Source organism: Panicum virgatum, chromosome 3K (assembly GCF_016808335.1).
Source record: "Panicum virgatum strain AP13 chromosome 3K, P.virgatum_v5, whole genome shotgun sequence".
Taxonomy (NCBI): domain Eukaryota; kingdom Viridiplantae; phylum Streptophyta; class Magnoliopsida; order Poales; family Poaceae; genus Panicum; species Panicum virgatum.
In genome coordinates, this window is record NC_053138.1 from 59,721,220 (window position 1) to 59,747,937 (window position 26,718).

Here is a 26,718-nt window from a genome sequence, read left to right on the forward strand (position 1 = left end):
GATCTTTCAAGAACTTTTCATTCCATTTTTATTACCTTTAAATCGTACAGTCCAAGAGGGGGGTGTTCGCACAGAGCAACAGACCCCCCCCCCCCCCCCCCCTGCTGTCCTGCAGTTGCCGAAGCGAGATGCATCAAATGCGACAGTGGACGCTAAGCTTCTGTAACTGTAAACCAATTGGCAGGAATCTGGGAAATCGAAATGGTTAAGATGCTGTCCTATTCTTGGAGCGATGCCGATGACAAATGACCTATGACCCTCTATAGAATGTGCACATCAACATAAAAAAAAAACAAGATTAGATTGGTTATTAATGTTATAAATATTAGGCTTAGTTCAGTGTATATATACGTGGGTGATGTTCATTTTAAATCATCCAATTGAGAAATAAAGATTGTTCCTCTATGCTTGTGTCTACTTCTGTGTTCTTGTGATTGTTGAGAGAGAGAATCGATCAGACTTCGACGACGTGTTTTACAACAATTAAAAACAAATGCAAACATGATAAAATTTACATTGGTTTTGGATGGAGTGCGTTTTACATACAACAATTAAACACAAGTATGCAAATGCAAACATAATAAAATTTACATTGGTTTTGTATGGGGTGCCCCAGCCCAAGCTACAGTGCAACACTAGAGAACCCAGATAGCAAGCTACCACGGCAGGATCTCCCCTATAAAAAATAAATTTAATATCGTTGTGAGGGTGGAACCCCAATATCATATATGATATCAAACTGATAAAAACAGATACTACACTTGATCTTAGCCAAAAGGCCGAGAAAGGTATCATTTGTATTGCAGCTGAACCCCTTGTTTTGTATCCTCCTCCACCGTCTTCTGCTATCCCGTCTGGCGAGATGGCACTAAACTACGGGATCTCGAGCTAACAATGCCGGTTAGCTGATCTGAACCGAGGCGCGGCGACCTGTTTGGGCTTCATCTTCAGTTCGAGGCCCGTAGAATTGGCCCAAGAACTCGAGACCAAAGCCGATCCTCACCTACCTCGCAGTGCAGCCGCGTACACTGCCGCTGCGGCCGTCGGGAATCGAGATGCTTCGAGAAGAAGACGGCTGCGGCGGCGGCCGAAACGAGGAGGAGGAGGAACGGCGCGCGCGCGCACGGGGGTTCCAGATGGTCACCAAGATTGGCTTCGCCGCCGTCGCGTCAAGGCCCGCACGTCCGCATCGCGACGGCGACGGCGGAGCTGGAAGGTTTATCGTCAGCGCAACACGACGGCGACCGCGGCACGCGCCGGCCAGGCAGGCTGGCAGCTAGCTGAGCCGGCCCCGGTTCCGCCTTCCGATCGACAGCGACCCGGCGAGTCGACCGAAACCGCGGGCTTGGCGGCGCCTGCCGTTCCGCTGCCGCTGTCGCGGCCGGCCGCGCGCTCCGCCGGCGACGTCGACATCGACGTCTAGAAGCCTGATCCGTCCGCGCTCGGCTCGGCTGGCGCGGCGCGCTATATGACCGCGGGCCGGGGTCCAAGCTACTCACTCACTCATCAGCTAGCCAGGCCAAGTGGCAAGTGTTCTCCTCGCTGAACCTTTTCCCGCACTCACCAACCATGTCCTCGACGACGGCGTCCACCCTGGCCGGCGCGTGGCTCGGCGAGCTCGCCGCGGCAGTGCAGGGCGGGTGGCAGGCGGTGGCGGCCGGCCACAGGGGGCGGCAGCAGCAGCAGCGGAGGAAGCTGAGAGCCGGTCCCGGCGAGCAGAAGCACAAGGCGCCGGCGCCGGCGCCGGGGGGAGCAGCGGCCGCCGAGGACGGGGACGTAGGGAGGCGCGGAGGCGCCATGTCCGACACCACGGTCTACCTGCTGCTCGACCGGTTCGCGCCCAGCTGAGCTCAGCTGCCTTGGCACCCGCGCTCCGGCGATCGGTCGTGCCCCGTGGGCCCGTGCCCATCTGTACAGGCGAAATAATGGCAGCCGATCGACGTGTAAATGCTGCGGATTGTAATGCCATCTTGGCATCTTGCTGCCGGCTGTTCACCTCCACCATTTCTTGCGCTCCATGGGTGGAGCTAACGGAGGGTGCACATGCATCACCCAGCAGAACATCTCAGCAATGGAGGATGCATCCTCTTGGGGGGCAAATTTACCGCCAGCCAAATGCATCAAATAAAATGCAAGCAACTCATAATACAATTTACAAGAATCAGAATGGGCCGGTCTTCTCCCACCTCATCATTCTACTTGCAAAACAACTAGCAGCCATACAAGCCGATGATCAGCTACGAACAAAAGGAATGGGGGTACAACTCTTAAGAAACCACGAAATGCACAGATATTTACACCTCTTCTCTGCACACAGCAAAGGTGGGGGGATCAGGTCAGTGGGTGAAGGTGCTCGGCTCCTCGCTGTAAACCGACTCGCTGGCGCCGAACGCGGGCTTCTCTTCCTCCCACTTGATGATCTCCCGGCTGTAGCGGATCGCAGACCGGACCGACTCCTGGTCCAGCGCGTTCACGTACGACACGTAGAGCTTCCGACCAGTGAGGGAGCCGAACAGCCTCTTGAGCTTTGTCGCCATGTAGTGCGCGGCCATCTGGGCCAGCGTCGCGCTGGTCTGGCTGCTCCGGGTGCTCCTGCTGCTGCTGTTGAGCAGGTTGCGGCTGATCAGGGGAGTGAAGTCATCGAACCAATCGCACGATGTTAGAGGGGAGCTGTTAATCTTCTGCTCTAGGAGATCAAACTTGGTGAGTAGTAGGAGGAAATCCATTTGCTCAAATGTTGGATGAAGGGCAATGCTCTCGAACAGCTGCCTGCTCTCTATCATCTTGTTGACAATGGTGCCATTTGCATCCTCATAGTACTCATCATAGTCGTTAGCAGCAACACAGAAGATAACAAGCCTCACATCATCAAACATTTGCAGCCATTTGCAGTTCTCATGCAAACCTCTGTTGTTTATTCTGATCAGCTGGTACCTGAAAGCAAACGGAAAGGTTGATTTAGGGAAAGATGGTGAATAACTAGTGCAACCTGAAGCTATTTTAGAGAGGAAAATGAAACAGAATTGCAGCTATCACAATCCCGGACATAAGTCAAGAATTAAAACCTATAATATAAGGTTTAACAAACGTAATGTGAGTTTCGATCCTAAGCCGCTCTACATGAAAATGCCACATGCCCATACATTATAAAAAAAATTATTCACGTTTTAAGAGGTGTCTAGTCTAGATATCACTGTACGACACACTAACCAAGAAGCTGTAGAAAGAGAAAGTGAGATAGGTAATGCATCACTATAGCAGACTGCTATTGCCTTCAGAGTGAGAACTGACCTTAGCAAGGTGTCCTGTGGACCAGGCTCATCAGCACCCTGTCCACCCAGAGACATTTGCGGGAAAGAGAACTCTGTTGATGCTAGCCCATCCGAGGATGTAATTCCATCAGCATACAGTATATCGATATCAGAGAGCTCATATTCAGTTCTAGAAATATCAACAGCCTGGCGATTCCAAACAAGGTTGAAGAATGAGCAATCACAATTAATAAACAATTATATAATAACCGAAGAAAAAAAGGTTTGCCATTTCCCAATAATACCTTGTCAAGAAAATAATTGGCAGCAGGTGGAAGGAATGGCAGCTCATTTCTTCGTTTATATGTAGCTTGAATAGCATTATCTTTCCATAGTTCCTCAACAAGTGGTGCATATTCACGACTAGCTGCAGGGAAAATGTCTTCAAGGTTACCTAAAGCCATTGCCTTAAGAATCCAATCAGAGAATGCTTTCAAGCGTGGAATAAGGGAGTATTGAGTAACTTCATCAGAGAACCCAGATTCACAGTGGCCTGCAGAAAACAAACAAAAAATCACTTGTAGCAGCCACAGTTGCAAACATAGAAATGTTTCATTTTGTTGCTTTGATTCACAAAAAGGAAATAATTGGGAGTTTCCTTAAACTCCCAATTGTTTTAAGAGTGGTAAAAAATTGGGTCGTACCAGAGCTAGAAGGGTCATGCTGACTGTTTCTTCTTCTATCAGCTAAAGCTTCATCTTCAAACCGCTCACGGCCTTCAAGTAATATACCAAGGTAATTGTATATGTTGCTTTGTATGATAAGTTTCAGATCTTCACACTCTTCCACCGAAAATGGTTTGTTCTTGTACAAGAACTTGGCCTGATACATTCAATAGATTCAACATCAATTGCCACATCAACACTGTAAATTTGTGGGGTGCAGAACACTAATCCTTATTTATGTGCAAAGCATATCATGGATGGTGATATTACTACAGCTGATCAACTTATATGTCTGTGGCACATTAATTTAGCAGATGTCCATAAACACTGTACCTGTTTGAGTATGGTGCTTGCCCCTGACCCAACCAACAAAAGCTTCTGGATAGCCCTTTGCTCCAGGTAGTCAGGAATAGCTCGATTTACCATGTGAACAGCTTCTTCACCACATTGATTAGTTGCTTTGTTCGGTGTTGGCAATGACAGGACAGGACTAAGAAGCTTCACTATAGGCTGGTGAGAAAGTTAGACAAATTCAAAGGTGGTCAGTTTCCCTCCGAAGTATTACAACTTAAAAGGCATCTACATAAGAAGGATCCCAGCGTTACCTTATCCCAGATCTTCCCTTTAACAGTTTTTTGGCCTTCCTCTTGGTAAGTCCCATCAGCATTCACCCAAAAATGAGGTTTCCCAGCACATTGGACCCCAGCCAACTAAAATCGAACTTTTTTTAAGAAAAACAAGCAAACAGCAGCATATCTCAAGATGAGGTAGTAGCATTTGATTCCAAACCTTAAGCATTTGCAGTTCGGACTTCGTAATCTCTCGTCCATTAATCAAAATTCCGGTGTTTCCATTGCTTGCCTTTTGATCTAGTGAACCTCCAACATTGAGATTTGCACTGATTATGCAATGGGGCTTGTGTCCCTCCTAGAACATTTTCAATGAGAGGAATCTTGTCAGATTTGTCAAGGACAAATTATTACAGGATTTGTAAAAAGAAAATAGCAAAATGCAGCAACTAAATTATTTACAAAAACTGTGAAATGGCATAAGAATGACAAAAAAGTCACTGTTATATTCAATTTCTCCCAAATTCACAAGCCTAGCCAAACCTGGCAACAGAGACCAAAACCATGTTCTATATATCATGACTAAATTGCTGCCAACTTGTCCAAAAAGATTGTGTCTAATAGGTCCACATGTAATATCACAGACATGCCAACCTTGATGTGCAACCTTGTGCAGCTCTGAACAAAAAAAAAATCAGATTCTCCTGATTTAGACAGCACACTATCCACTATCATTCCTAGGACAATGAGATCATTCAGACCATGATACAACACCCAACAAAGCTGATTCATCAGACAGAGCCCCAAGGAAGTCAACTGAATATTCATGCCATGTTCAGCAGCACTAGGCATCCAGAGTGCCAGTCCATGCATCATGATTCCCATAAATAAAAAGATAACACAAATCTAGTGAGCTCTGGCTATAACAAAATGGCATAAGTTGTTCCGCAAAGAGTTAACCCAACATAACACCTAAAGAAGCAATCTTCAATTCATATCTGCACATTGCTGGTGCAGTGTCCCTATTTCTACTATTAAGACTAACAAGAATGAACAGGAATCACGATCAATTCAATTATAGTCTGTGTTGCATCGAATAGCTATATCGTTCCGGATCAGCAAAGGAAAATTCAGATCGCCACGAGTCGCTTACCTTCCCCCAGAAGCCGGACACCTTGTCGTACCAGTAGAAGCCAGGCCGGAGCCTGGAAGGCGGGCACGGGCACCCCTGCAGCACCACGAGCTCCTCCGGCGACAGCCTTGACCCGTTGACGTACACGTCGTCCGCCCGCAGCTGGTTCGCGGCGCACTCCCGCTCGCTCCTCATGACCAGCTCCACCTCCGCGGCGCTGAGCAGCCGCCGCAGCACGCGCGAGCCTCGCCCCAGCGCGTCCCGCCTGGACTCGACAACGGGCCGGCCAATGCAGTCCAGGCACTTGCGCCCCTCCGGCATGGAGCCCATCGCCCGGAGCAGGCACCCCGCGCAGTACCGCGCCCCGCAGGCGAGGCACGACTCCTTGTCGCGGCCCCAGAAGCCGCCCCCTTTCCCGCACCTGAAGCAGCCGCGGGACCTGCCGCCCCTCCAGTGCGCGGGGGAGAGGGAGCCGCTCGACTGGCCGGCGGCGGCGCGGGGCCGGGCCTCCCCCGCGGCGGCATCGTCGTCGTCCTCCTCCACCTCCTCGTACTCGCCCTCGTCGTCGGAGGATTGGAGGAGAGAGCCGCTGGTCTCGGCGAAGGTGACCGCAGCCTGGTGGCGGGGCTTCGGCGGCAGCGCCTGGGCCTCCCCCGCGGCGGCAGCGTCGTCGCCCTCCTCCACCTCCTCGTACTCGCCCTCGTCGTCGGAGGATTGGAGGAGAGAGCCGCTGGTCTCGGCGAAGGTGACCGCAGCCTGGTGGCGGGGCTTCGGCGGCAGCGCCTGGGCCCCACCGTCGCCGGCGCCCTCGTCGTCGGAGGGGGAGGAGGGTGGGAGCTCGGCGGAGTGATGCGCGGCGGCGTGGTGGTTCTCGATGACGGAGGTGGGGGAGTCCACCACGGCTCCCACCGCGGCGGGGGCGGGCGCGGCGGAGCGGGGCGCGGGGTGGGCGCGGGGGTGGATGGCGGAGCAGAGGGAGGACGGGGTGAGCGGGCGGACGACGGGGAGCGGGGACGAGGACGCGGAGGGGGAGCCCGGGGGCGAGGAGGAGAGCGCGGCGAGCGGGATGCAGGAGAGGTCGAGCGGGATGGCGCGCGGGAGCGAGTAGGGGAGCGGCGGGCCGTCGTACTCCGCCGCGAAGGAGTAGTCCGTGGCCCCGGCGCCGGCGGCAGCGGCCATGGCCGGAGGCGGCTGCACCGGCGAGGAAGGCGGGGAGGAGGAGGAGGGTGCTAGGGTTCCGGGAGAGGCATGGGGGTGGGAAACCCTAGGCGAGGAGGGGGGAAAGCAGAGCAGAGCAGGCGAGGGGAGGAAGAGTAGCTTTTTGGAGCATGCGCGAGGGAGGAGACGAGACGAGACGAAAGCGAGGGGAGAGAGACGGAGGTGCTGGTAGACAAGGCAACGGCTTTTGCCCCTGAGCCGGGTCCATGAACCGGTAGACCAACTGCTGCGGCTAGAGATGGCGTCTTTTCTGTTTCTTCATCAGCAAGCTCAGGTTTCTATTGGTGAATGCAAAATTTTGTGATCATGTATCAATGTATCAATGAGAGTTGTTCATGCCATGTGTTTAAGGAGTCAACAAGAATCAGCAACCGAACCGCACATAAAAGAAAACGACAACCGAACCGGTTATAAACCGTGCCGCTGAGCTCGTGATAGGTTTTGACGGATGTGTTGCGATGTCCTTTCTACCTCAACTATTTAAACCGCCAGTGGTAGGTGGGCTATATAAGTATCACTGGTTATAACAGTGATAGAAAATGAGATTTCGGTTATGATAAGTATTTAAGGATGGATACGATTAGAAAAGCCAATAGCTAAGCTACAATGGTCAACCGTGGTTGACTATAAAGATGGATGCAACCCTAAGACATAAATTGATGATGAGTCATAGGAAGATTGATATTGACTGGCCACTATATCATGAAGCTATGACTGTATCCTCTCACCTCATGACTAGGGTTGAGATTCATGCCGTATTACCCATGCTCCATTCTTGGTAATATTGTGATTTGGAGATATTTAGCATTTGGTACGTGCATGTAGAAATAACAAGAAAGATTGCTGGCTTTGCATTTATAGTGGTGGGATTGGTAGAACACTTCCTACAATGGATCGGTTGTGCTGGATGGTGATCACTACAAAGGCTAGCCAACCTTGGCCTCACTCTAGTGTTGAAGGCTAGATGCAATGGAGATGACATGCTTATTACATATCCAAAATGATGAGAGTTGTGGAGATATATATAGCCTAGTAACAAGAAAAAATATGTCCATTTTTTAATCATATGTAGCCTAGTTATTCATATCATGTGTCTAACGAGTCAACAAGAATCAGCAACCAAAGTCACACTCAATGAAAACGACAACTGAACCAGTTATAAGCCGTGCCACTGCGTTCGTGATAGGTTTTCACGGATGTGTTGCGATGTCCTTTCTACCTCAGCTATATAAACCGCTAGAGGTAAGGTGGGGTATAGAAATATCTTTGGATAATAGTGATAGAAGACGAGAATTCGGTTATGATAAGTATTTAATGATATATATGATTGGAAAAGCCAGTAGCTAAGCTACAACCATCGTTGACTATAGATGCGACACCAATAGACATAAATTGTTGATGTGTCAGGAGAAGGTTGATACTGGCTACCCACTGTATCATGAAGCTATGATTGTATCCTCACCTCATGATTAAGGCTGAGATTTGCACCGTACTACTCATGTTGCATTCTTGGTAATATATAATTTGGAGATATTTAGCATTGGTGCATTTAATCATACGAGAAAGAGCGGTTATTATATTACGACACCAGAGTTAGTTTTCCTCTCATACAGTGGCGGAGCTTCACAAGGGCCAAGGGGGCCATGGCCCCCCTGGCTTTGCAAATTTTGCACTATATGAACAGTAATATTGACAATATTCACCACTGTAGCATAAGGGTGCCCCCCTCATTCTTCCGATTTCTTCAATCAAGCTCCGCCAGTGCTCTCATACGTGCTTACACGTCGATCGCAAACTAATTTGAAATGTAGCCTCACTTAAATCGTGTAGCTGGTTCCTATATATATAAAAAAAGGAATCCTCACCCGAGATGAAAAAGCCTCTCACTTACGGGTCGCGAACTGATTTGAAAAGCTCCATGAATTCGCTGCCCGGTGCAGCTAGCAGCCGTCCCCCGCCGCAGATGGTTTGAACTTTGAACACGCTGAAATCCCACCTCGACGGCGAGCTAATTTTAAAATAAAAATCAACGATCGCGTCCCGGCGGCCTCCGGTGTGTGCTTTTTCGTCCAGCCCGGCCGCGCTTTTCCGCTTTTCAGCCTCGAAATGGAGCGCCCGGCGTTGTTGTTTTTTTTTGTTTTTAAACCCCGCCACAAAAGCGCTGCTGCTGCTGCGCTGCGGTGCACGATCTCGTGATCCGCTCCCGTGCACCCCACCGTGGACCGCGTCCACCAAGCAGCCACCGGGGGGGTGCATGGTTAACCTTACTGGTGGGAACCGGTCCGGTTTGACCGGTAACCGGTCAAACCGGTCCGGACCGGTTCCGGTTCCGACCGGTTCCCAACCGGTCCAAATTCAAATTTTGAATTTGAATTCAAAAAATGAAAAATTCTCAAAAAATTCCTAAAAATATTTCAAGGTGTGATGAATCTAATGGTGTCAAATTTTCTCAAAAATTCGTTCATTTAGTATGGTTTGCGGAATTTATAAGTTAAATAAAAAAAACGTGCATACGAAAGTATACAAATACAATGTAAAAGTAGTATAAAAAAGAGTTGGAGGGTTCATTTAGACTAAAATATGTTGTACAAACATTTATTTAGTATACTTTGTGGGCATTTGAATTTAAAAAAAAAGAAAAAAATTTGAATTTGACCTGTACCAGTCAAACCGGCCGGTTACCATCCAAACCGGCCGGTATACCGGCCAAACCGGCCGGTATACCGGTCTAACCGACCGGCATACCGATCGGAACCGGTTGAACGGGGAAGTTTGAATTCAAATTTGAATTCCACCGGTTCCGACCGGTAACCGGCCAAACCGGACCGGTATACCGGAACCGGAGGCCGGCGGTTACCGGTCACCGGTCGGATACGTGAACCCTGGGGGGTGGCTGCCGCGGAGCTCGGCGCCGACCCCGAGCGAGCCGCGAGCCGGGGCAGGAGCAGGATCGGTACGGAAGGAATTGACCGGCGGGGCCCACCCCGGTGAGGGAGGGAGAGGGGTGCGGATCGAATCTACCCGCGTGGGCCCCACCCTCCCGACTCCAGCCAGCACGACCTGGACGCGCGACCGACAGGCGGGCCAGCCTGGCAGCGCGCACGAGTTTTTTTCCTTTCCTCTTTTTCTCGAGCGCGCGGGCTGCCAGCTGGCCAGCCGGTTGGCTCGTGGGGCCCGGGGGTGCGGACGGACCAGATGCGGGTTGGTAGCCGGCGCGGGCGCGCGGCAGGAGGAGGCTGGGGCGTGGGCCCGCGCCGTGCCGCTGCTGCTGCCGCCCTTCTAGACGCGCGCAAGCGAACCGGGGCACGGTGGGACCCGCGGACCGCGTGGCGAGTCACGGGAGGAGGAGGAAACAAGAGATGGACGACGGGGAGGACCACCGGGCGGACTTGGACCGGAACGCGCGGCAGAAGACCGAGAGGGAGGGATGTCTGTCTGTCTTGTGGGCCCGGCCAGCGGTGTGCTAGTTGGGCCCACGCCGGTAGGTCGTTTATGTGTGGGCTTTTGTTTTTTTTACTTTGGGCTAAACTAAGGAGCTCGTTTTGGAGGCCCAAATTCGTCGTTGGTTTCCTTTCTCAATGCCCATCCGGTTTCGCTCTCGCGGAACGGGGAGGGGGAGACGGGGAACGTCCCCACCCCCGCTTCACCCGACGGGGACAATATTTGTCCTGCTAAGCTTCCCGCAGGGATTAAATACACCCCAATTGCATTCTCTAATGGATAAAATCTCCATCGGGGATCGGGTCCCGTTGCCATCCTTAGTCACGCGCGACCCCGAGGAGAGCTGGTCAGCAAGCAAAATTAAAATGCATCACTATGTTTGTTACCACGAAACCTTCAAAACAAAATCGCACTTGAATATATTTGAATAATTTTCTGGTGGAATAATGTTTTTTATAAAATGCATAACAATTTTAATATAAAGTTATAACAATTGTCCCAATATAATAAAAAAAATTGTTCCGTCTTATGCGATTATTTTCGGGGTTGTGGTGGTCCCACATATTCATTTTCTAGCGGTGCATGTAGTGACTTTTCGAAGTAACTAGGAATGAGATTGAGATCTCACCACGTCCTTGTCAAACAAAGAATCTCACGTCGATAGCTTGAGGCGAAACCATCACAGATAGAGTTATGGATACACAAGACAACGTGGGAAGGTGAGAGGGAAAAAAGAGCTGTCCGTTTATTATTGAAAAAAAAAGATTTGACCGGAGTCGAAGTCGAGGAAGGGAGGAGAGGTGCCGGGGGCCTCGTCCCGCTGGACAATTCAGATGCTGGAGTGGTGGTGGTTAATTTGTGATTGCAATTTCAAAAGCCCCGGTTAGTTCCTAGTTCCTACTACATACCCCACTCACCTAATAACGTTGACTCTCGAAAGCGAAATAAAGCTAATTATTAATCGCAAGTGAGAAAACAACACCATCACGTACGTTTCCTGTGTGCCGGCCCCGGTCGTTGAAGCTTACCTTTCTACGGGTAGTAGTTTCTACCGTGGAAACTCTGGCCGGGCCCTTTCGTTTTCGTGCCAGCACAACACAAGCGTAGTATATCAATCCATGCCACTTCGAACAAGCACCCGCTGCGTGAACCCAGACACGATCTCACCAGCTTTGAAAGGCAAAGCTCCTGCCATTTTCTTTCAAAAACTACTCAAAGTATACGTACGTATACGTACGTGTGTAAAAGATATACTAGTAGAAAAATTGGATACTTGGGCTGATACGTGTTGGGCTGCTTTTTTTTTCTTCCCATACGGCCCAGCCCACAGGATAACCCACCCTCGCTACGCGGCGAGGCGAGGCGCTCCTGCGGCCTGCCCCACCAGGCCACCAATCCCCCCTCTCCTAGCCCCACCCTAATAGGAGCGCGGCGGCCGCGGCGACCACCGGCGGCGACCGGAGTTCCCTCCCCTTCCCCCTCCGCGCGCACTTCCTGCCCCGGATCCTCACCTCCCGCTCCCTTTTCGGCATCTCCCCCCTCCGCGAGCCGTGCGGTGCTGCCCCAGGTCCCGGATCCCCCTCCCACACCTTCCGCCTCGCAGATCCGGCGGCGGCGAGAGGTGCACCCCCCCCCCCCCCACTTTATTCCTCCCCCCTCCCGTGAGCTGCGTGCTGCTGCTGCTGCTGCTCAGGTAACGGGATCCTGATGGCACGGTTACGCGGATGGGGAGAGAAAAGGCGTTCATGTTCCGCAGCCGTTCTCGCGCCTCCGTGCTGGGCATTTGTCCTGTCACTCGGAATTCGTTGGGATGAAGCGCACGAGAAAACCGTTACCGTTTTCTCCAAGCGTTTGCTGTGGCAACATGCACCGAGGCGTCATGAATGAATGTCTTGAAGCAAATGGATCGGCTAGCCGTTTCCTTCGTGCTTGGCTCGCTGAGAGTTTTGTTTCTGCAATATCAAATGGCCTCTGACTTAGTTTCTGCGTTTAATATTTCAAGCCAAACAATCTGATAAGATGAACCTGCATATGTTGGTCTGTCTGCTGGCCAAGCCTTGCTTCAGTGGAGTTGCCATTAAATCCATGCCGAAGTGATACTTTTCTGTCTCTTCCTAGCGCATAATCTGATGCCAGTATGGTAAGAAAGTAATGTTATCTGATCCACAGATCCATGCCCAACCATAAATACCTTACTTTACACCTAATAATTATTCTGAGAGAGTGAGAGGTTGTCCAAGAGAATGAATCTTTTCAAACCCGTTCTGACGTGTGTTTCTGAATATAATTTGCTTGGTTCATTTGGCTACTGGAAGTCCTACTGACCCAGCACGGCAAAGTTTTATGGCATATCCTCTGATACGCCATAAAGGAAAATAAAGTATCTATATTTTGTTTGTGAAAAAATGAGCACTCATTGGTATTCTGGAATTGTTTGCCTCACATCTGCGCATAGTTTAGCTAATGTACATTTTTTTAATCTAATTAGCTGGTGTATATCGTAAATCATCCCGATCTCTATCATGATTAATGAGTATGAACTAATCATGAAGTTCATATGTTAGCTAGTGTACATTTTATAAAATCAATTTAGCTAGTGTATATCGTAAATTATCCTGATCGCTACCAGAATCACAAGTCAAACTCATCATGAAGTTGAATTCTTCTCTGGTAGCTCAAGTTTGTAATGTCTGGGATGGCATCTGATGATGCAACTGCTCTATCGAGGGTTGAAGGAGATGTTGCAGATAAAAAAGTAGAAGAAGTTCAGGACCAGAATGAAGTTGGTGGGATGCCCTCACGACAGGAGGAGGTACTGTCTTTTCCTAGCACTGTTTTCCTTCTATTTCTGTTCATAGTATTGACATAGCCTTTGTTTCATGTACCTGTATGGTTTTCCTTCTAATGATCACTGTACTTATGCATATCTGCAGGAGGCAGTAATTAAGAAAAAGTATGGAGGAATATTACCCAGAAAGACTCCACTTATATCTAAGGTCCATATCATCGCATTACGTCATTGTTTTTCCTGCTTATTTGAACTGTGTAATATTTTTTCATATACAAATGTTGCAAATTTGTGTCTTTTTACTATATGGATATGATCTAAGATTGAAACACCTTATCAGGACCATGAACGTGCTTACTTTGATTCTGCCGATTGGGCTCTAGGAAAGGTAATAGTTTTTTCCCCTAAAGGTTTAATTGAATTTGGTATTAACTATTCAAAGAAATGTGAGACATGTTATCTTCTTTTGCTCTTTCAGCAAGGTGGTGTTCCCAACAAGCCTAAAGGCCCTCTTGAAGCACTTCGACCAAAGCTTCAGGTAGCAATTTCACCCCATCAGATGCATAATAGTTTATTCAGTTCAACTATGAGGTGTATGGTTGAAAAGTTCCCCAGGCTTTTTTATTGTGAATAAATACAGATCCATATAATTGTCTTTTAGCATGTTAATTTTATCACAGTTGATATGTGAGGCATCTTGATAAATTTTAGAATACTATTTGATACATTATAAGGTCGACACCACATCATAAATTTATCAAGCAAGTAATTGTTTTCCCCTATCTATTCTACTTTCAGCCTACTCAACAGAATGCTCGTGCCCGTCGAACTTCTTATGCATCTGCAGACAGTGATGGTACTCATCTCCAACTAGCAAATGCGTAATCTTGTGATATTTGCATTCCATTCCTATCATGGATCATTGTTTTTCCCTTGCAGAGACTTTGAACTTGTCTGCTGAGGATCTGGGCCAGCAAGGAGAACCTGTTGAGGACAAGAACAAGGAATAAGTACGCTGGGTGGCTCTACGCCTTTTATATGGAAGATGCCATTTGCTGTGCTCATGCTAAGACCCTTGCCTTGATAATAAGTGACGCGGATTTGTATAATAAACAGTGTTGAGTTTGACATGTGCAGTTCGAGGCTTCGAGCTGGATGCGAGGTGTGGTACATGTAATATCTGCGGCTACCCTCAGCTGTTCAGCCTTTCGGATGCCTGGAACAGCTAGGAATGAGTCTGCGAGGATGGTGACAATGTTTACAGTGCTCGAAGTGCATGCAAACACATGCGAATCTAATGGTTGAAACTTGAAACTCCCTTTGAACTGTAGTTACTACCTATAATAAAAAAAGACTGTTCTGATGATGTCACTGAGGTGTATTGCAATGCTTCATTTGGGGAAAAAAAACTGAAGTTACTACTACTAATAAAACAACATTCTTCTAAGTTATCTAGATGTGTTGCAATGCTTCCTTTCAGTTATGCTGCAACTGGAGTTTGTGTTCGTGCGTGTGAGCATCCAAGTTCCAAAAAAAAAAAATGCTTGCTATGTTAAACTCTTGAGGCTCCTACATGGCACCTAATAACATCGACTTGAAGACGTGAAAGTTCATTGCAACAGATACCGGGGTATCGTATATGATGGTGTGGTGAGAAACGGTGTCCTGGATAATGATCATTCGCACGATGATCCTGTGGGCCGGGTTGGTGAGGCTAACTTAGTCACCTTTTTGGTTCGGTGGAAAATGTGGGCGTTTCGTTTTCGTGACAGCGCACAAGCGTAGAAGAAATCAAGAAACCCATGGCAGCTCCTTCAACCTCTTCGCAAGAGTGAAGAAGGATGGGCAACCTGTTTGCTTTGTGTGAACTGGGCTCTGTGAGCGCTATATTCAGAACACCATTTGTTCACGGATTTGGAAAGTTTTGAGATGGGTAGGTAACTAGGTACGCATGGCACCCAAAAACGCCAGCGCTGCAAACATGACGCAAGTTGGATTCAGGTTTCAGATCCTATCCTGCTCCAAGTTCAGACTTCAGACGGAGGCACAATAACAAGTTTGCAGCTCTAAACGATCAGTCTTCACCAGTTGACCTGAAATGCAAATCTTTAGATAATCTAGTTGATTACTAGCAGTGGCGGAACTAGAAAGAAATTTAAAGGGGACCAAATAAACACCAATAATAAGAATTTTTTTTAAAAAAACTAAACCCCTGCATGTGTAAAATCTAGTTTTACCGCAAATAAACCTCAGTCCTATCCTTGATTTATTCTGCGCATATCTGTGTTACCCCCCTCCGTGGATGGGGTTGGACTTGTTGAGTACTTTTGTACTCACCCGATATATATTTGTGGTTTTTATTCAGAAGAAGATCCGGACTACGCTGTTGAAGATGTCGAGTAGAGGTTGCGTCCGAACCCCAACCTTCCCTGTGGTGTTGGCCCTCTGCAAGATGATTCTGCTAGTGTGATACTCTGAGCCCGAGCTGGATCCCATGTGGGTCGTGCTTTGGTGTATCACCGTATCCTTTTTACTTCTTATTATCGTTTGTATCGAGTGTCCGCCTCCTCGAGGTTTGTACAGTGATGTACCATCTGATGTAATAAATGTGTATCACCGTATCCTTTTTACTTCTTATCATCGTTTGTATCTCATGGCCAGGGGTTACAAAAATAAAGAATACGTGTACTCCGTCGCCGTGTCCCCTGGCTTGGCGCCAAAAATATCTGCTGCTCCCTTCCTCCGCGACGGATCAATAATACAGATACGCACGTCGTCGCCGAAAACATGCTGGTCGATCTTGTTTCGACGGAGTACTAATTAGCTGGCGCTTGATTGTTATTAGTGCTACTACGTGTACAGCGCCTAATTTTCCGTCTTTCCCAAGAGGAGGAGGCCAGTGCACCATGCATGCATGCGTGCGTGCGTGCACGGCGCGGATAAGGAACGGACGGCGGAGGAACCACGGTGGCCTCCTGCGCGCCGCCGCACACGTCCGTAGCGCCGGCCAGCGATCACTGGCACTGGCGCGCCACCCGCCGCCGCGCCGTCTCGATCGGTTGCCGGATCATCATCGTCGCGTCGTCCAGTCGAAACCTGCGATCCGGGCGGACGACCTCGGCCCCAGGGCACCTGATGACGTTCCGATCGAGCCGTGCGTGACCATACCATCCATACATCCAGAGGGCGCAGGTCTTCGTCCACGGCCACAGGCTAGGAGTACGTGCAAAGCGTACGCACATGTCGACCCGGTGCGTGGTTGGTGCAGTGGTCGTTTCCGATTATCGGTCTAGATGTAGCTAGCTGCATATTAGCGATTTAGGAGTAGGGTCCGGCAGCGAGCGGCACATGCATGCAGCAGTGATGGTACATCCACGGTCGCGCCTCCGACACGTGGCGCCAACAGCAGCCGATGCGCATGCATGCACGGGCCCGCGGCATCGCCACTTTTGGCGGCGCCCATCCCATCACCTGGTGGTGGAGGATCGGATCTGTGTCGAGTGCCACCTCTCACCAGTGCCCCCGGTGAAAGTGCCAAAGTGCCAAGTGGTAGTACGAGGCCACCACCCCCGGTTGGTCGCCGGCCGGCGGCCAAAAGCTACCGGCTGGCAATTGTCAGTGCTCCCGCACGCCTCGCGCAAGCCGCCGTAGACGACGCACCGATCGGCCGTGCCCGGCCGGCCGGCGATCGATCGCCGCCCGCCCGCCTCGAACCACGTCTGAATCCACTAGCTGGCGCTCGAACGACGACGGGCGGACGAAAACCTGCGATCCGGGGAAACGACCTGGGCTCCAGGGCACCTCTCCGCGCGGCTGCCGGAACCAGAAGCTGCCGTTGCCCGTTGGCGGCTTCTCGCCAGCGGCGCGGCGCGCGCCAGGCGTACGCCGTACGTGTCCATTGAGACTGGCCAGCTGTCCATTGAGCGCAGTAGCTTCATTGAGACTAGAACGGGTGAATAGAGAGAGAGAAAAAACAGTCCTCATTCAGCTTCTATTCAAATTTAGCTCGGCTTTACAAACGATTTCTGTTTGAATTTACGGTAAATCAAAGCCGGCATAACCTACTCCTGGATCCCAGCAGCCAGCACTCGTGGTACGTACGGCTCGCTAGCTAGCAGTGATGCTCCATGGCCGCACTGCACTGCACATGGGGGACTCGGACAGGTGGCGCGGAGCTACCGGCGTGCATGCACGCTGGTCGGTTCTACCATATCCAATACGCCCTGTCAGTCATCACCAGTGCGCGCGCACGATGCCACTGCCCCACCACAAAAATCACCTCAGCTCCTAGGCTAGGCTAGTTTGTCCGATCCTTTTTCTTCGGCCGTGTTTGAATGAGGCCGTGAAATTTTTTTCAAAAAAAGATGAATGCATGCAAAAAATACTAAATAAAATTTATTTGTGAATTTTTTTTATAAATAGGTGTAACTTTTCGAGACGAATCTAATGAGTCAAATTTCATCATAATTAGCTACAGTGATGCTATAGTAACCATGCCTAATTATTCTCTAATTATACGATTAAAGACCTTGTTAACTACACTTCTAATTAGTGGTCAAAGCACCGAAAAATTTTCATAAAAACTTTTTCAGAGGCCATCCAAACACGGCCAACGTAAAAGGCCGGCCTGAACATGCATGTGAAATTTGAGCGCTCGCAATGCACGGCCTTGCTGGGCCGAGCAGTACATCAGGCCATTTTCAGTTTTCAAAAAAAATTCTATAGTTGTTTGAATATATATATATATGAAGTAATAAATATAGTTAAGAAAATATCTAATTATACAGTATAAATGTTTTATACGAAATATTTTTTTAAAATTAATTAATCTATAATTAGATATTAATTATTAAATAATAATAAAATATTTTGCAATATCAAAATTTAAACTTTCTGGCGAACTAAACACGGCCTCAATGTGCTGTGCGCACGCGCACCGCGCACATCGTACACCTCCAGAGAGCGAGAACAGCCAGGGGGTCCTCCACCGTTCCGTTCACACGGGCTTGCGGTGCATACCGAAATTAAGTGGCGTGTGTATCAGTCAGGGGCCCGAGAGGTAATTGGCGCGTCGCTGGTGCCGGGCAGTACCAACGGCGATCGTTCTGGGCGCCCGTGTCGACGGCATCCAGGCGTCGCATGTTCCCCGTTCCCAACCTGATACTTGTACTACCGCCATGTGCCAATTCTTAGGATTAGCGTATCTGCCGGCAAGGACGCGTCCCCGTCTGCTTCCAGCTTCCAGCAGCAGGTCCAAACGTGACGTGGCGCCGCCGTGCTCGCACAGAGCATACTATAAACGGGTTTCAAATCAATGCTCGCATCGATCGCACGCCCAGAAGATTCCCGCTGGACCGACCGAGATTTTACGGCATGCATGCATCCACGTCACAAGTATAAAGGCGGTAAAGAACGGCAGCTAGTGCTCTAATCTGCACATGATTCCGGTCAAAATGCAAGCTGCTGCGCTGAGCGTACGTGGTTGACCCGGCCGGCCGGCCGGCGCTGCAGGCGCGCCCGCAGGTCAAACCCGGGCGCCTGGTGCATGCGCCGCCACCTGCCACCGCCTCCATCGTGTGGCCTCCGCCTAATTAGCGTAACCTTATCGCGCTAGCTGCTGCAATTAAGCCACCGTTGACATTGCGCGCGTGGGGGTGGGCCCCGGAGACGCTACACGTGATCAAGCCCCCGGCCAGCGGTAAATAAATTTAAAACCGGACGGACGGAGAAACGGTGAATCCGATTTCCGAGCGTGGTACAGGAATATGGTAGCGTGACATGTGGCCGTGTACGGCGTATGGTAGCGTGCAGCGTGCTATACTCCGTAGCTCCCTCCCGCGTCGGCCCCACCGGCCGGTTGAGTCGAGTCGAGGGCACCGCGCACCAGCACCAGCAGCCCCCGCCACTCGGCAATCATTTGTACTGACCGTCTCCACGTCCCGCCACGCGTCCCACTAGCCCCCGTCGGACCGCGCACGCCTCCTTCCCGCCACCAAGGCGAAGGCGGCAGCGGAGCGGCCGCAGCGGTCCACCTGTCGCAACGGCCTCCCCCGCGACCGTACAACCGCCCCGACGCCTCTATATATACACCCAACGCCCTCCCCGGCTGCCCCGTCTCGCTCTCAGCTCAACCATTTCTCAATCCCAAAACCAAGCACGACGCACAAGACAGATCGATCGACGAGCGCTTCGTCGACCTCCAGCAGCCGCGACGCGACAGCTACAGCCATGGGGAACCACAACAAGCTGCTCCAGTTCCTGCGTCCGGACCCGGCGGCGGCGGCTAAGCAGCAGTCGTCGTCGTCGTCCGACGACGACGACGACGGCTACGCGAGCTCCTCCGCGCCGACCACCCCGACCACCGGCGCCGCCACGCCGTCGACCGCCAACACCTCCGCGGCGGCCTCGCCCTTCGCCATGTCCCCCTGGACGCAGCTCCCGGGGCTCGGCTTCGGCGCCGGCGCCGCCGGGTACGGCGCCGGCGCGAACACGACGGGGCTCCTCGGCTCGCTCGTCAAGGCGGACGGCCACGTCTACTCGCTCGCGGCGGCGGGGGACCTGCTGTACACGGGCACGGACTCGCGCACGGTCCGGGTGTGGCGGGGCGGCCGCGACCTCGGCGGGCTCCGCTCCGGCAGCGGCCTCGTCAAGGCCGTCGTGGTGGCCGCCGACGGCCGCGTCTACACGGGCCACCAGGACGGCAAGGTCCGCGTGTGGCGCGCCTCCGCCTCCGCCGGCGACGACCCCGCCGCGCCGCACCGCCGGGTGGGCTCGCTCCCGTCCCTCCGCGACGTGCTCGCCAGCGCCCTCCGCCCGTCGCGCTACGTGCAGACGCGCCGCCGCCGCAGCGGCCTCTGGATGCGCCACTTCGACGCCGTCTCCGCGCTCTGCCTCGACGCCGCGGCGGGGCTCATCTACTCGGCCTCCTGGGACCGCACCTTCAAGGTGTGGCGCGCCGCCGACTCCCGGTGCCTCGAGTCCGTGCACGCCCACGCCGACGCCGTCAACGCGGTGGCCGCCGCGGGGTTTGACGCGCTCGTGCTCACGGGCTCCGCCGACGGCACCGTCAAGGTCTGGCGGCGCGGCGCGCGAGGCCGGCGGGGCCGCGACACGTGGCACACCATGGAGCGGGTGCTGCGGGAGGGGGACAGCGCGGTGACGGCCATCGCCGTCGCCGCCGAGGCCCGGGTCGTGTACGTGGCCTCCTCCGACGGCGCCGTCGCGCACTGGCAGTGGCGCCGCGGGGCGCCGCCCGGCGCCGCGCCCCGGAACGGCGGCGCGCTGCGGGGCCACAAGATGGCCGTGCTGTGCCTCGCCGTGGCCGGGCGCGTCCTCGTCTGCGGCTCCGCGGACCGGACCATCTCCGTGTGGCGACGCGAGGAGGGCGCCGACCACGCGCGCCTCGCCGTGCTCACGGGCCACACGGGCCCCGTCAAGTGCGTCGCCATGGACGAGGAGGAGGAGGAGGACGACGCCGGCGGCGCGCGCCGGTGGGTGCTGTACAGCGGCAGCCTCGACGGGTCCGTCAAGGTGTGGCGCGTGTCGTCGGGATCCGGGGGCGGCGCGCCCGGGGATGCGCTGACGCCGGCCGCGCGCGCGTGGAAGGGCGCCTCGCCGTTGCCGCTGCGGTCGTGGACGCCGTACGCGGCGGCGCCGGAGCCCAAGCACATGGGCGCGGCGTGAGCGACGACGCAATGCCGCCGGCGCGCACCGTGGCATGCATGCACACCGGAGTAGAATAGGCTAGGGGATGTACACGAGGGTGTACGTAGAAATGGAAATTCTTTGTACGCCGTATCTACGTATGGCGGCGTTGCGTATTATTTTTTTTTATCGGTCGTGTTTTCTAGCTGGGCCGCTGACGTGGACGGCTTGGCGTGTGCGGTTGCGATTTGGTCGGTGACCGGTGCGGCCGGTGGGCCCCGAGGAAGGTGTGAGAGGGGTGGAAGAAGCTCCCAAGCAACCTGCTGGCACGACAGTTGAAGGGGCAGAAATTGGGAAGTTTTCGCCTTTTCGGCTGGGAGATGTGAACGTTTTTTGTGTGGTTTTGGACTTTTCGGTTTGCGTCTCGTTTGTGTGAGAGAAAAACCTGTACAGATTGTTTTTGCTTGTGAGCAAAGGAAAGAAGGAAAAATGGTGATGGTGGTTTGCTCTCATTTCATCGTCATGAGTCTGGTTGCGGTTGCACACTCGCATTTTGGTAATTTCCGTGTAAGTTTCTCCTGTAGCATTGAGGTTGAAAAGCCTGAGTGGAAATTTACCTGTCATAGACTTGCATGGTATCACTGTACATAGCCGGCTGGTGGGTCATATGTGCATACACTTTTCACGACAAAATAAGGTTTTGTTTGTTTTCACGGATTTTTTAAGTCCCTATCACATTAAAAAGAATTTTAATATTTTGAAGTATCAAATAAAATCTGTCTATAAATGTTTTTTGACAGCTGAGTGCTAATTTACGGGACGAATCTAATGAGTCTAATTAATTCATAATTTGCTATATTGATGCTACAGTAATCATCCGCTAATCATGGATTAATATACCTTATTAGATTCGTCTCGCAGTTTAGCCCCAGTATTCTATAGTTAGTTTTATAATTAACCTTTATTTAATACTTCTAAATACTAAAATTCTTTTTGATATGATACGGACTAAAGTTTAGCCGTTAAACCAAACAAACCCTAAACCTGTAAAGATGGTTACGCATAGCAGTGGGGCACCAAAACCAATAAATCCATACAGTACGGGGGAATAGGATAAGCGATGAACCATTTTAATCAAACGGATAAAAGCAATTAACCGAACTCTTGTGTGACGTAGTGGCACTGTGGTACAGATGAGACACCCAGATGGTCCAGTTTACGACACTGCTACTATACTAGTACTAGTACTCACGAGAACAGCTACTTGTTCCTTTCTCTTTCTTTGATTTTTTCCCCATTTTTTCTTTAGGCTGCTGGCTGGCTGCAGGTACCTTTCTTTCGGCATCAATCGAGGGCGACTAGCTAGGCGATGGAGCCTCCGTGCGCGCGAAGCAAAGAATCCTGATTTCCGGAGGTCTGGTCGTCTGGAGTCTGCTGAAATCGCCACACCGGCCAAGGGATACGGCCTTCCGAAAGTCCTCGGGAAATTCTTCAGAGTTTTCCTTGGCCGCGCTTGCGCGGATTCGTCCACCATTTTCAGCCGGCCGCATCCGTATGCTACGCCTATTTTACAGGTATATTTTCCGTATACACACAGCTCGTATGCACTAGTCGTATAGTACACACAAAATACTAGTGATTTTTTTTAAAAAAAAAGTTGTCCGCTGCACATTTCCTCAGGAAACACAATCGAAAACTGCGTTGCTGGCGCGCAGTTGCATTTCAAATTCACCCCGTCGTCAGATGAAAAAGAACGGAAAACAAGGACGCATCCTGCCATCCGTTTGGACGCCAACTATCGCCGCCAGCCCGCCACTGCGATCCATGGATCAGCTCGGAGCCCGTTGAAAAATGGAGGGAGAGAGAGAGAGAGAGAGAGAGAGAGAGAGAGAGAGAGAGAGAGAGAGAGAGAGAGAGAGAGAGAGAGAGAGAGAGAGAGAGAGATGATGATTGAGGAAATCAAACCAGGAACTTGTTGCTGACCGCGAGCTGCGCAGGAGATTCGGAAGATCAATCGCCACCTGCCGAGATCTCGCCGGGGAGCCGGAGTCAAAACGGGAACACGGCGGAGTGCCGGACCATCCCAAGTCCGGCCTGTATTCAGACTAGCAATTGGATTTCTATTCTTCCGCCTGGTTGTTACGCCCGCCGGAAATGGGCAGGAGATGCCAAACTGCTTTCCACATCCGGCAATTTCACATCCGTCATCTAATGATGATAATTAATTAATGATTGGCTATATTAATACCACAGTAATCATCATTTAATCATACGGTCAAAGACCTTATTAGGTTCGTCAGTGTTTCTAGCGCAACCGTTTTGTAAACTGTCGCGGCCTCCGCGCCCTCGTCCGCCGCGCGCCACTCCGCTCCGCCGCTCCACGACGGCGGCGGCACCACCACCACCAGCAACATAATGCGAGTGCGCTACGTTTCCTTAAAACCTTAAGCTAATATTAAACTGAAATTAAAGATTACTTAAAAGAGAATTATGAACCGGGGTGGGGGGCATAACCAGCCCCCCTCAGTTCCGCCACTGGTTCAGCTCCCCGATCTGCCTGAACTTCGAATAGAATCATGCTTCTCCAGTGCGCCGGCGATCTCGAAGAGTTGGCTGCGTATGCCCCCCCCCTCAGTTCCGCGCCACTGGTTCAGCTCCCCGATCTGCCTGAACTTCGAACATAATCATGCTTCTCCAGTGCGCCGGCGATCTCGGAGAGTTGGCTGCCGCTGCGCCCAAATCCTTGATTAACGCCAAATCCAAGTCCACGGCCGCCTGCGCCTCCATTTCCTCCTCGGCTTCGGGCCAATACACATGTATCTCCTCCCTCCACCACCGTTTCTCCTCCTCCACCACCACCTCCTCCTCGTATACCACCTTTTTTTATCACTCCCTCTAGCTCGACCTCCACTGCCGTGGCCTCCGCGCCCTCGTCCACCTCGCGTCGCTCCGCCTCCATGTGACGGCGGTGGCGGCACCAGCTACAGCAGCAGAACAATGCGAGGGCTACAACTCTTGCTATGCCAATGTACAACACGATCCTAGGCCAAGGCGGAGCGCTCGCACTGCTACCTGGTGCAAAATAGTGGCAGAACCCGGAACAAACTTAAGGGGGCCGAAATATATCAGGGGGGGGGGGGGCATGGCCCCCACCGGCCCCCTCCTCGAGTTCCGCCACTTGTGCAAGGGACGCCATTTCTGTGATTAATGATGATTCTATCACTAGTAGCTAGAGCAGGCGAGCAGGCGAGAGGGTTCCGAGTGCGCGGGTTCCGAGTGAAGTGGGGTGCGTGAGGTACCCATTTCCTCTAGATGGCCAACCTGAAAATTTAAGAAAAGTAGTTGAAAACAATTGTCAAAGACCTACATTTCATATTCTTCCGGGCATCAATTAATCGATTAAAACAAAAATTCGCACTTGGAAATCGATGTAGGGAACCAAACAATGCTGGCTAGCTGGTGGATGATGCTGATTTAGTGTGAGAGAAAAATACTACTGCTAGTTGCCAGCAGAACAGAGTGTATATGCTGTAGTGCTGGTGCATGAGAAAATGTGGTATACAAAGAATGAATGTTTAGTTGTAACATGACAAAGATCAATTTGATGCATGGCCTTTCCTTTTGGGCAGGAAGGACTGACTTCCTGGTCTCGGGTTTGGAATGAGAGACCCCGATCACCAGGGAGGAAAAGGCGGCGAAGTTGCCTCTCGCCGGCTTGCCTTTTTATCCGCTGATGATAGTCACTGGCTCACTTCTTACGCCCTCTGCAGAAACCGTGGAGCAAGGCGGGGTGCATCAGCAGCACATGAATTGGCACAACATTCTAGATGAGCTTTCAGCTCTGAGGTTTGGTTAACAAAAATTCCTAGATGTATATATGTTGTGCTTTTTTTTAGATAATGAAAATATCTCCGACCTCTACAGCCGCAAACAGCCAACATGTCCTAGACTGTAATGTGATCATTAGGCTTAACTAGTAGAGTGCACGTGCGACATCGCACGTGTCTAAAGAATAATATTGCAAAAAAATAACTACACTACATTTTAGTTGCAACAAGCATTTTTAAGAAACTATATATGGTGAAAACATGCAACGAGATCTAAATTATAGTGAAAATAGACAAAATATTAGAAATATATAAAATATACAAATTTCAAAATATACATTCTCTGTTTAGCACTCGGTGCTAAATAAGTTATTTAGCACGCTAACCAGCCCACAATCGGAAAATTAAGAGGTTCAAACCGGAAATCAGGCTATGTGACAAGAAAATTTAGGCAACCGGAAAAGGTAACTTTCCGATTAAAGCACAAATTTCCAGTTTGAGGATTTTTTTTCCCGGTTTTGGTTCCCTGTTCATGGTTTTTTCCGGTTGAACGAAGAATTTTCCGGTTTCGGTTCCCTGTTTATGGTTTTTTCCGGTTGAACGAAGAATTTTTCGATTTCGGGATTACTTTTTTCCGATTTTGATTCCCTAATATATAATAACTTTATTATTTGGGATTACTTCTGTTTGCCTTCCAATATCTATATGATTTTTATTTGGGCTTTTCTTCATTCCTTTTTCTCTCTGTGCGTTTGGTTGTTGCTAGTATTTTGGACGTACTGAGGTACACAAAAGTACATGCCTGCTCGTGGGATTGTCTTATAATGTTGCCCATCCTTGATCTCCCCATCTTCCTCACTAACAGATGCATATTATTTGGCATGTAGCATATGCCATAACCATAAGAAATCTTAAGGCTACCTCTGAATGTCAATTACTACAAAAATTCAGCCCATTACATATGGAGGGTGAAGGGACCCATAACCCATTGATTGTTCTCACATATGAAATCACAACGTCGTCAATGCATCTCGACAAAAATGATATAGATTGAAGCAATGAGCTGCATAATCTTGATTGCACCACAAGCCCACGATCATGGAGAGTTGCCTTATCTATTCTTGCTCCAACTCCTTTGCCTCTCCCACTCAGCCATTGTTGCTCAGCAAAGTTTGTTCCTCTCTAGCACCTAAATTCTAAAAGAAATGATTAAATAGACTAATATCAATTAGCCTTACACACAATCACCGAGCACACCTTATCCTCTTCCTAAAATTGACTGCTTCATCCCAAACCCGAGGAGCCTCGTCAACACCTCGCTACTGTGAAACCAGGGATGACATACCCTATCGGACGAGGGCGTGCGGCCGGTTGCGAGTGCCTCTCACATCAAGATGGCAATGGGTACCCGAAACTCGAGTACCCGATGGGTTTTACCCGATAAGAAAACGGGCATGGAACGAGTTTTCTACCCATGGGTACATTATTGGGTAAAATCTTCTACCCATCGGGTATGGCGGGTACGAGTATAGATGTATACTACCCATACCCGCCTACCCGCGGGTAAAAAATACCCGCAAAAAATAAGCTAGCCTAAGTGTGCTCTAACTCATTTTGGCCCATATGGCATATGAATTTGGCACAATTCAATTTCTATTAGCTTGTTGGGATGATGAGTCAATGAGCCATCTACCATATTTCTATTAGTGTGTGGCAATAAAACTTCAAAGGATTTATTTTATATGGGAATGTCTAATATTTATATGTAATTTTCGAGTATACTTTCGGGTACGGGTATGGAAACATTTTTCTACCCGTGTGCGGATACGGGTAACCCGACGGGTAAAATTTAGCCCTAGCGGGTACGGGTATGGGTGGCCACTACCCGTCGAGTATATCCCAAGTTTCCAAATGAGACATTACAATATCTCTAACATAGATATTTTATTTTTTTCATTACATAAGTCAAATTTAGACAATAACCTTCATAACTCTGAACCCACATCTTCTTTCAAAAACCAATTCTCTATCACATCTCGACCTGAGGTCTGATCCCACCATGTGCCAGTCTAACCATCAGTGTATCCCATTTGCCATCTCCAATGTCTTTTCACATGCCTCCT

The 26,718-nt window shown here is 50.6% G+C and overlaps 4 protein-coding genes and 1 non-coding gene across 5 annotated transcripts; 3 read left to right on the forward strand and 2 right to left on the reverse strand.

Moving 5' to 3' along the window:
- Positions 1–602: 602 nt before the first annotated feature.
- Positions 603–792, reverse strand: LOC120701667. Its single transcript, XR_005686228.1, has one exon. It is a non-coding gene; the product is annotated as a U2 spliceosomal RNA (small nuclear RNA).
- Positions 793–1,386: 594 nt separating this feature from the next.
- On the forward strand, positions 1,387–2,110 carry LOC120699976. The gene has a single exon (XM_039984098.1). It carries the CDS (start codon positions 1,570–1,572, stop codon positions 1,846–1,848), a length of 279 nt encoding a protein of 92 aa, XP_039840032.1. The 5' UTR covers positions 1,387–1,569; the 3' UTR covers positions 1,849–2,110.
- LOC120699975 (extra-large guanine nucleotide-binding protein 1-like) lies at positions 2,101–7,015 on the reverse strand. Its single transcript, XM_039984097.1, has 8 exons — positions 5,699–7,015; positions 4,766–4,903; positions 4,582–4,686; positions 4,310–4,486; positions 3,956–4,133; positions 3,557–3,804; positions 3,292–3,458; positions 2,101–2,934 (listed from the first exon to the last, which is right to left on the reverse strand). The coding sequence occupies exons 1-8, from the start codon at positions 6,854–6,856 to the stop codon at positions 2,337–2,339; spliced, it is 2,769 nt and encodes a 922-aa protein (XP_039840031.1). The 5' UTR covers positions 6,857–7,015; the 3' UTR covers positions 2,101–2,336.
- Positions 7,016–11,698: 4,683 nt separating this feature from the next.
- On the forward strand, positions 11,699–14,495 carry LOC120699977. Its single transcript, XM_039984099.1, has 7 exons — positions 11,699–11,957; positions 13,011–13,148; positions 13,270–13,332; positions 13,465–13,512; positions 13,603–13,662; positions 13,923–13,980; positions 14,064–14,495. The coding sequence occupies exons 2-7, from the start codon at positions 13,023–13,025 to the stop codon at positions 14,132–14,134; spliced, it is 426 nt and encodes a 141-aa protein (XP_039840033.1). The 5' UTR covers positions 11,699–11,957; positions 13,011–13,022; the 3' UTR covers positions 14,135–14,495.
- Positions 14,496–19,247: 4,752 nt separating this feature from the next.
- Positions 19,248–21,280, forward strand: LOC120699978 (protein JINGUBANG-like). The gene has a single exon (XM_039984100.1). It carries the CDS (start codon positions 19,353–19,355, stop codon positions 20,805–20,807), a length of 1,455 nt encoding a protein of 484 aa, XP_039840034.1. The 5' UTR covers positions 19,248–19,352; the 3' UTR covers positions 20,808–21,280.
- Positions 21,281–26,718: the final 5,438 nt, after the last annotated feature.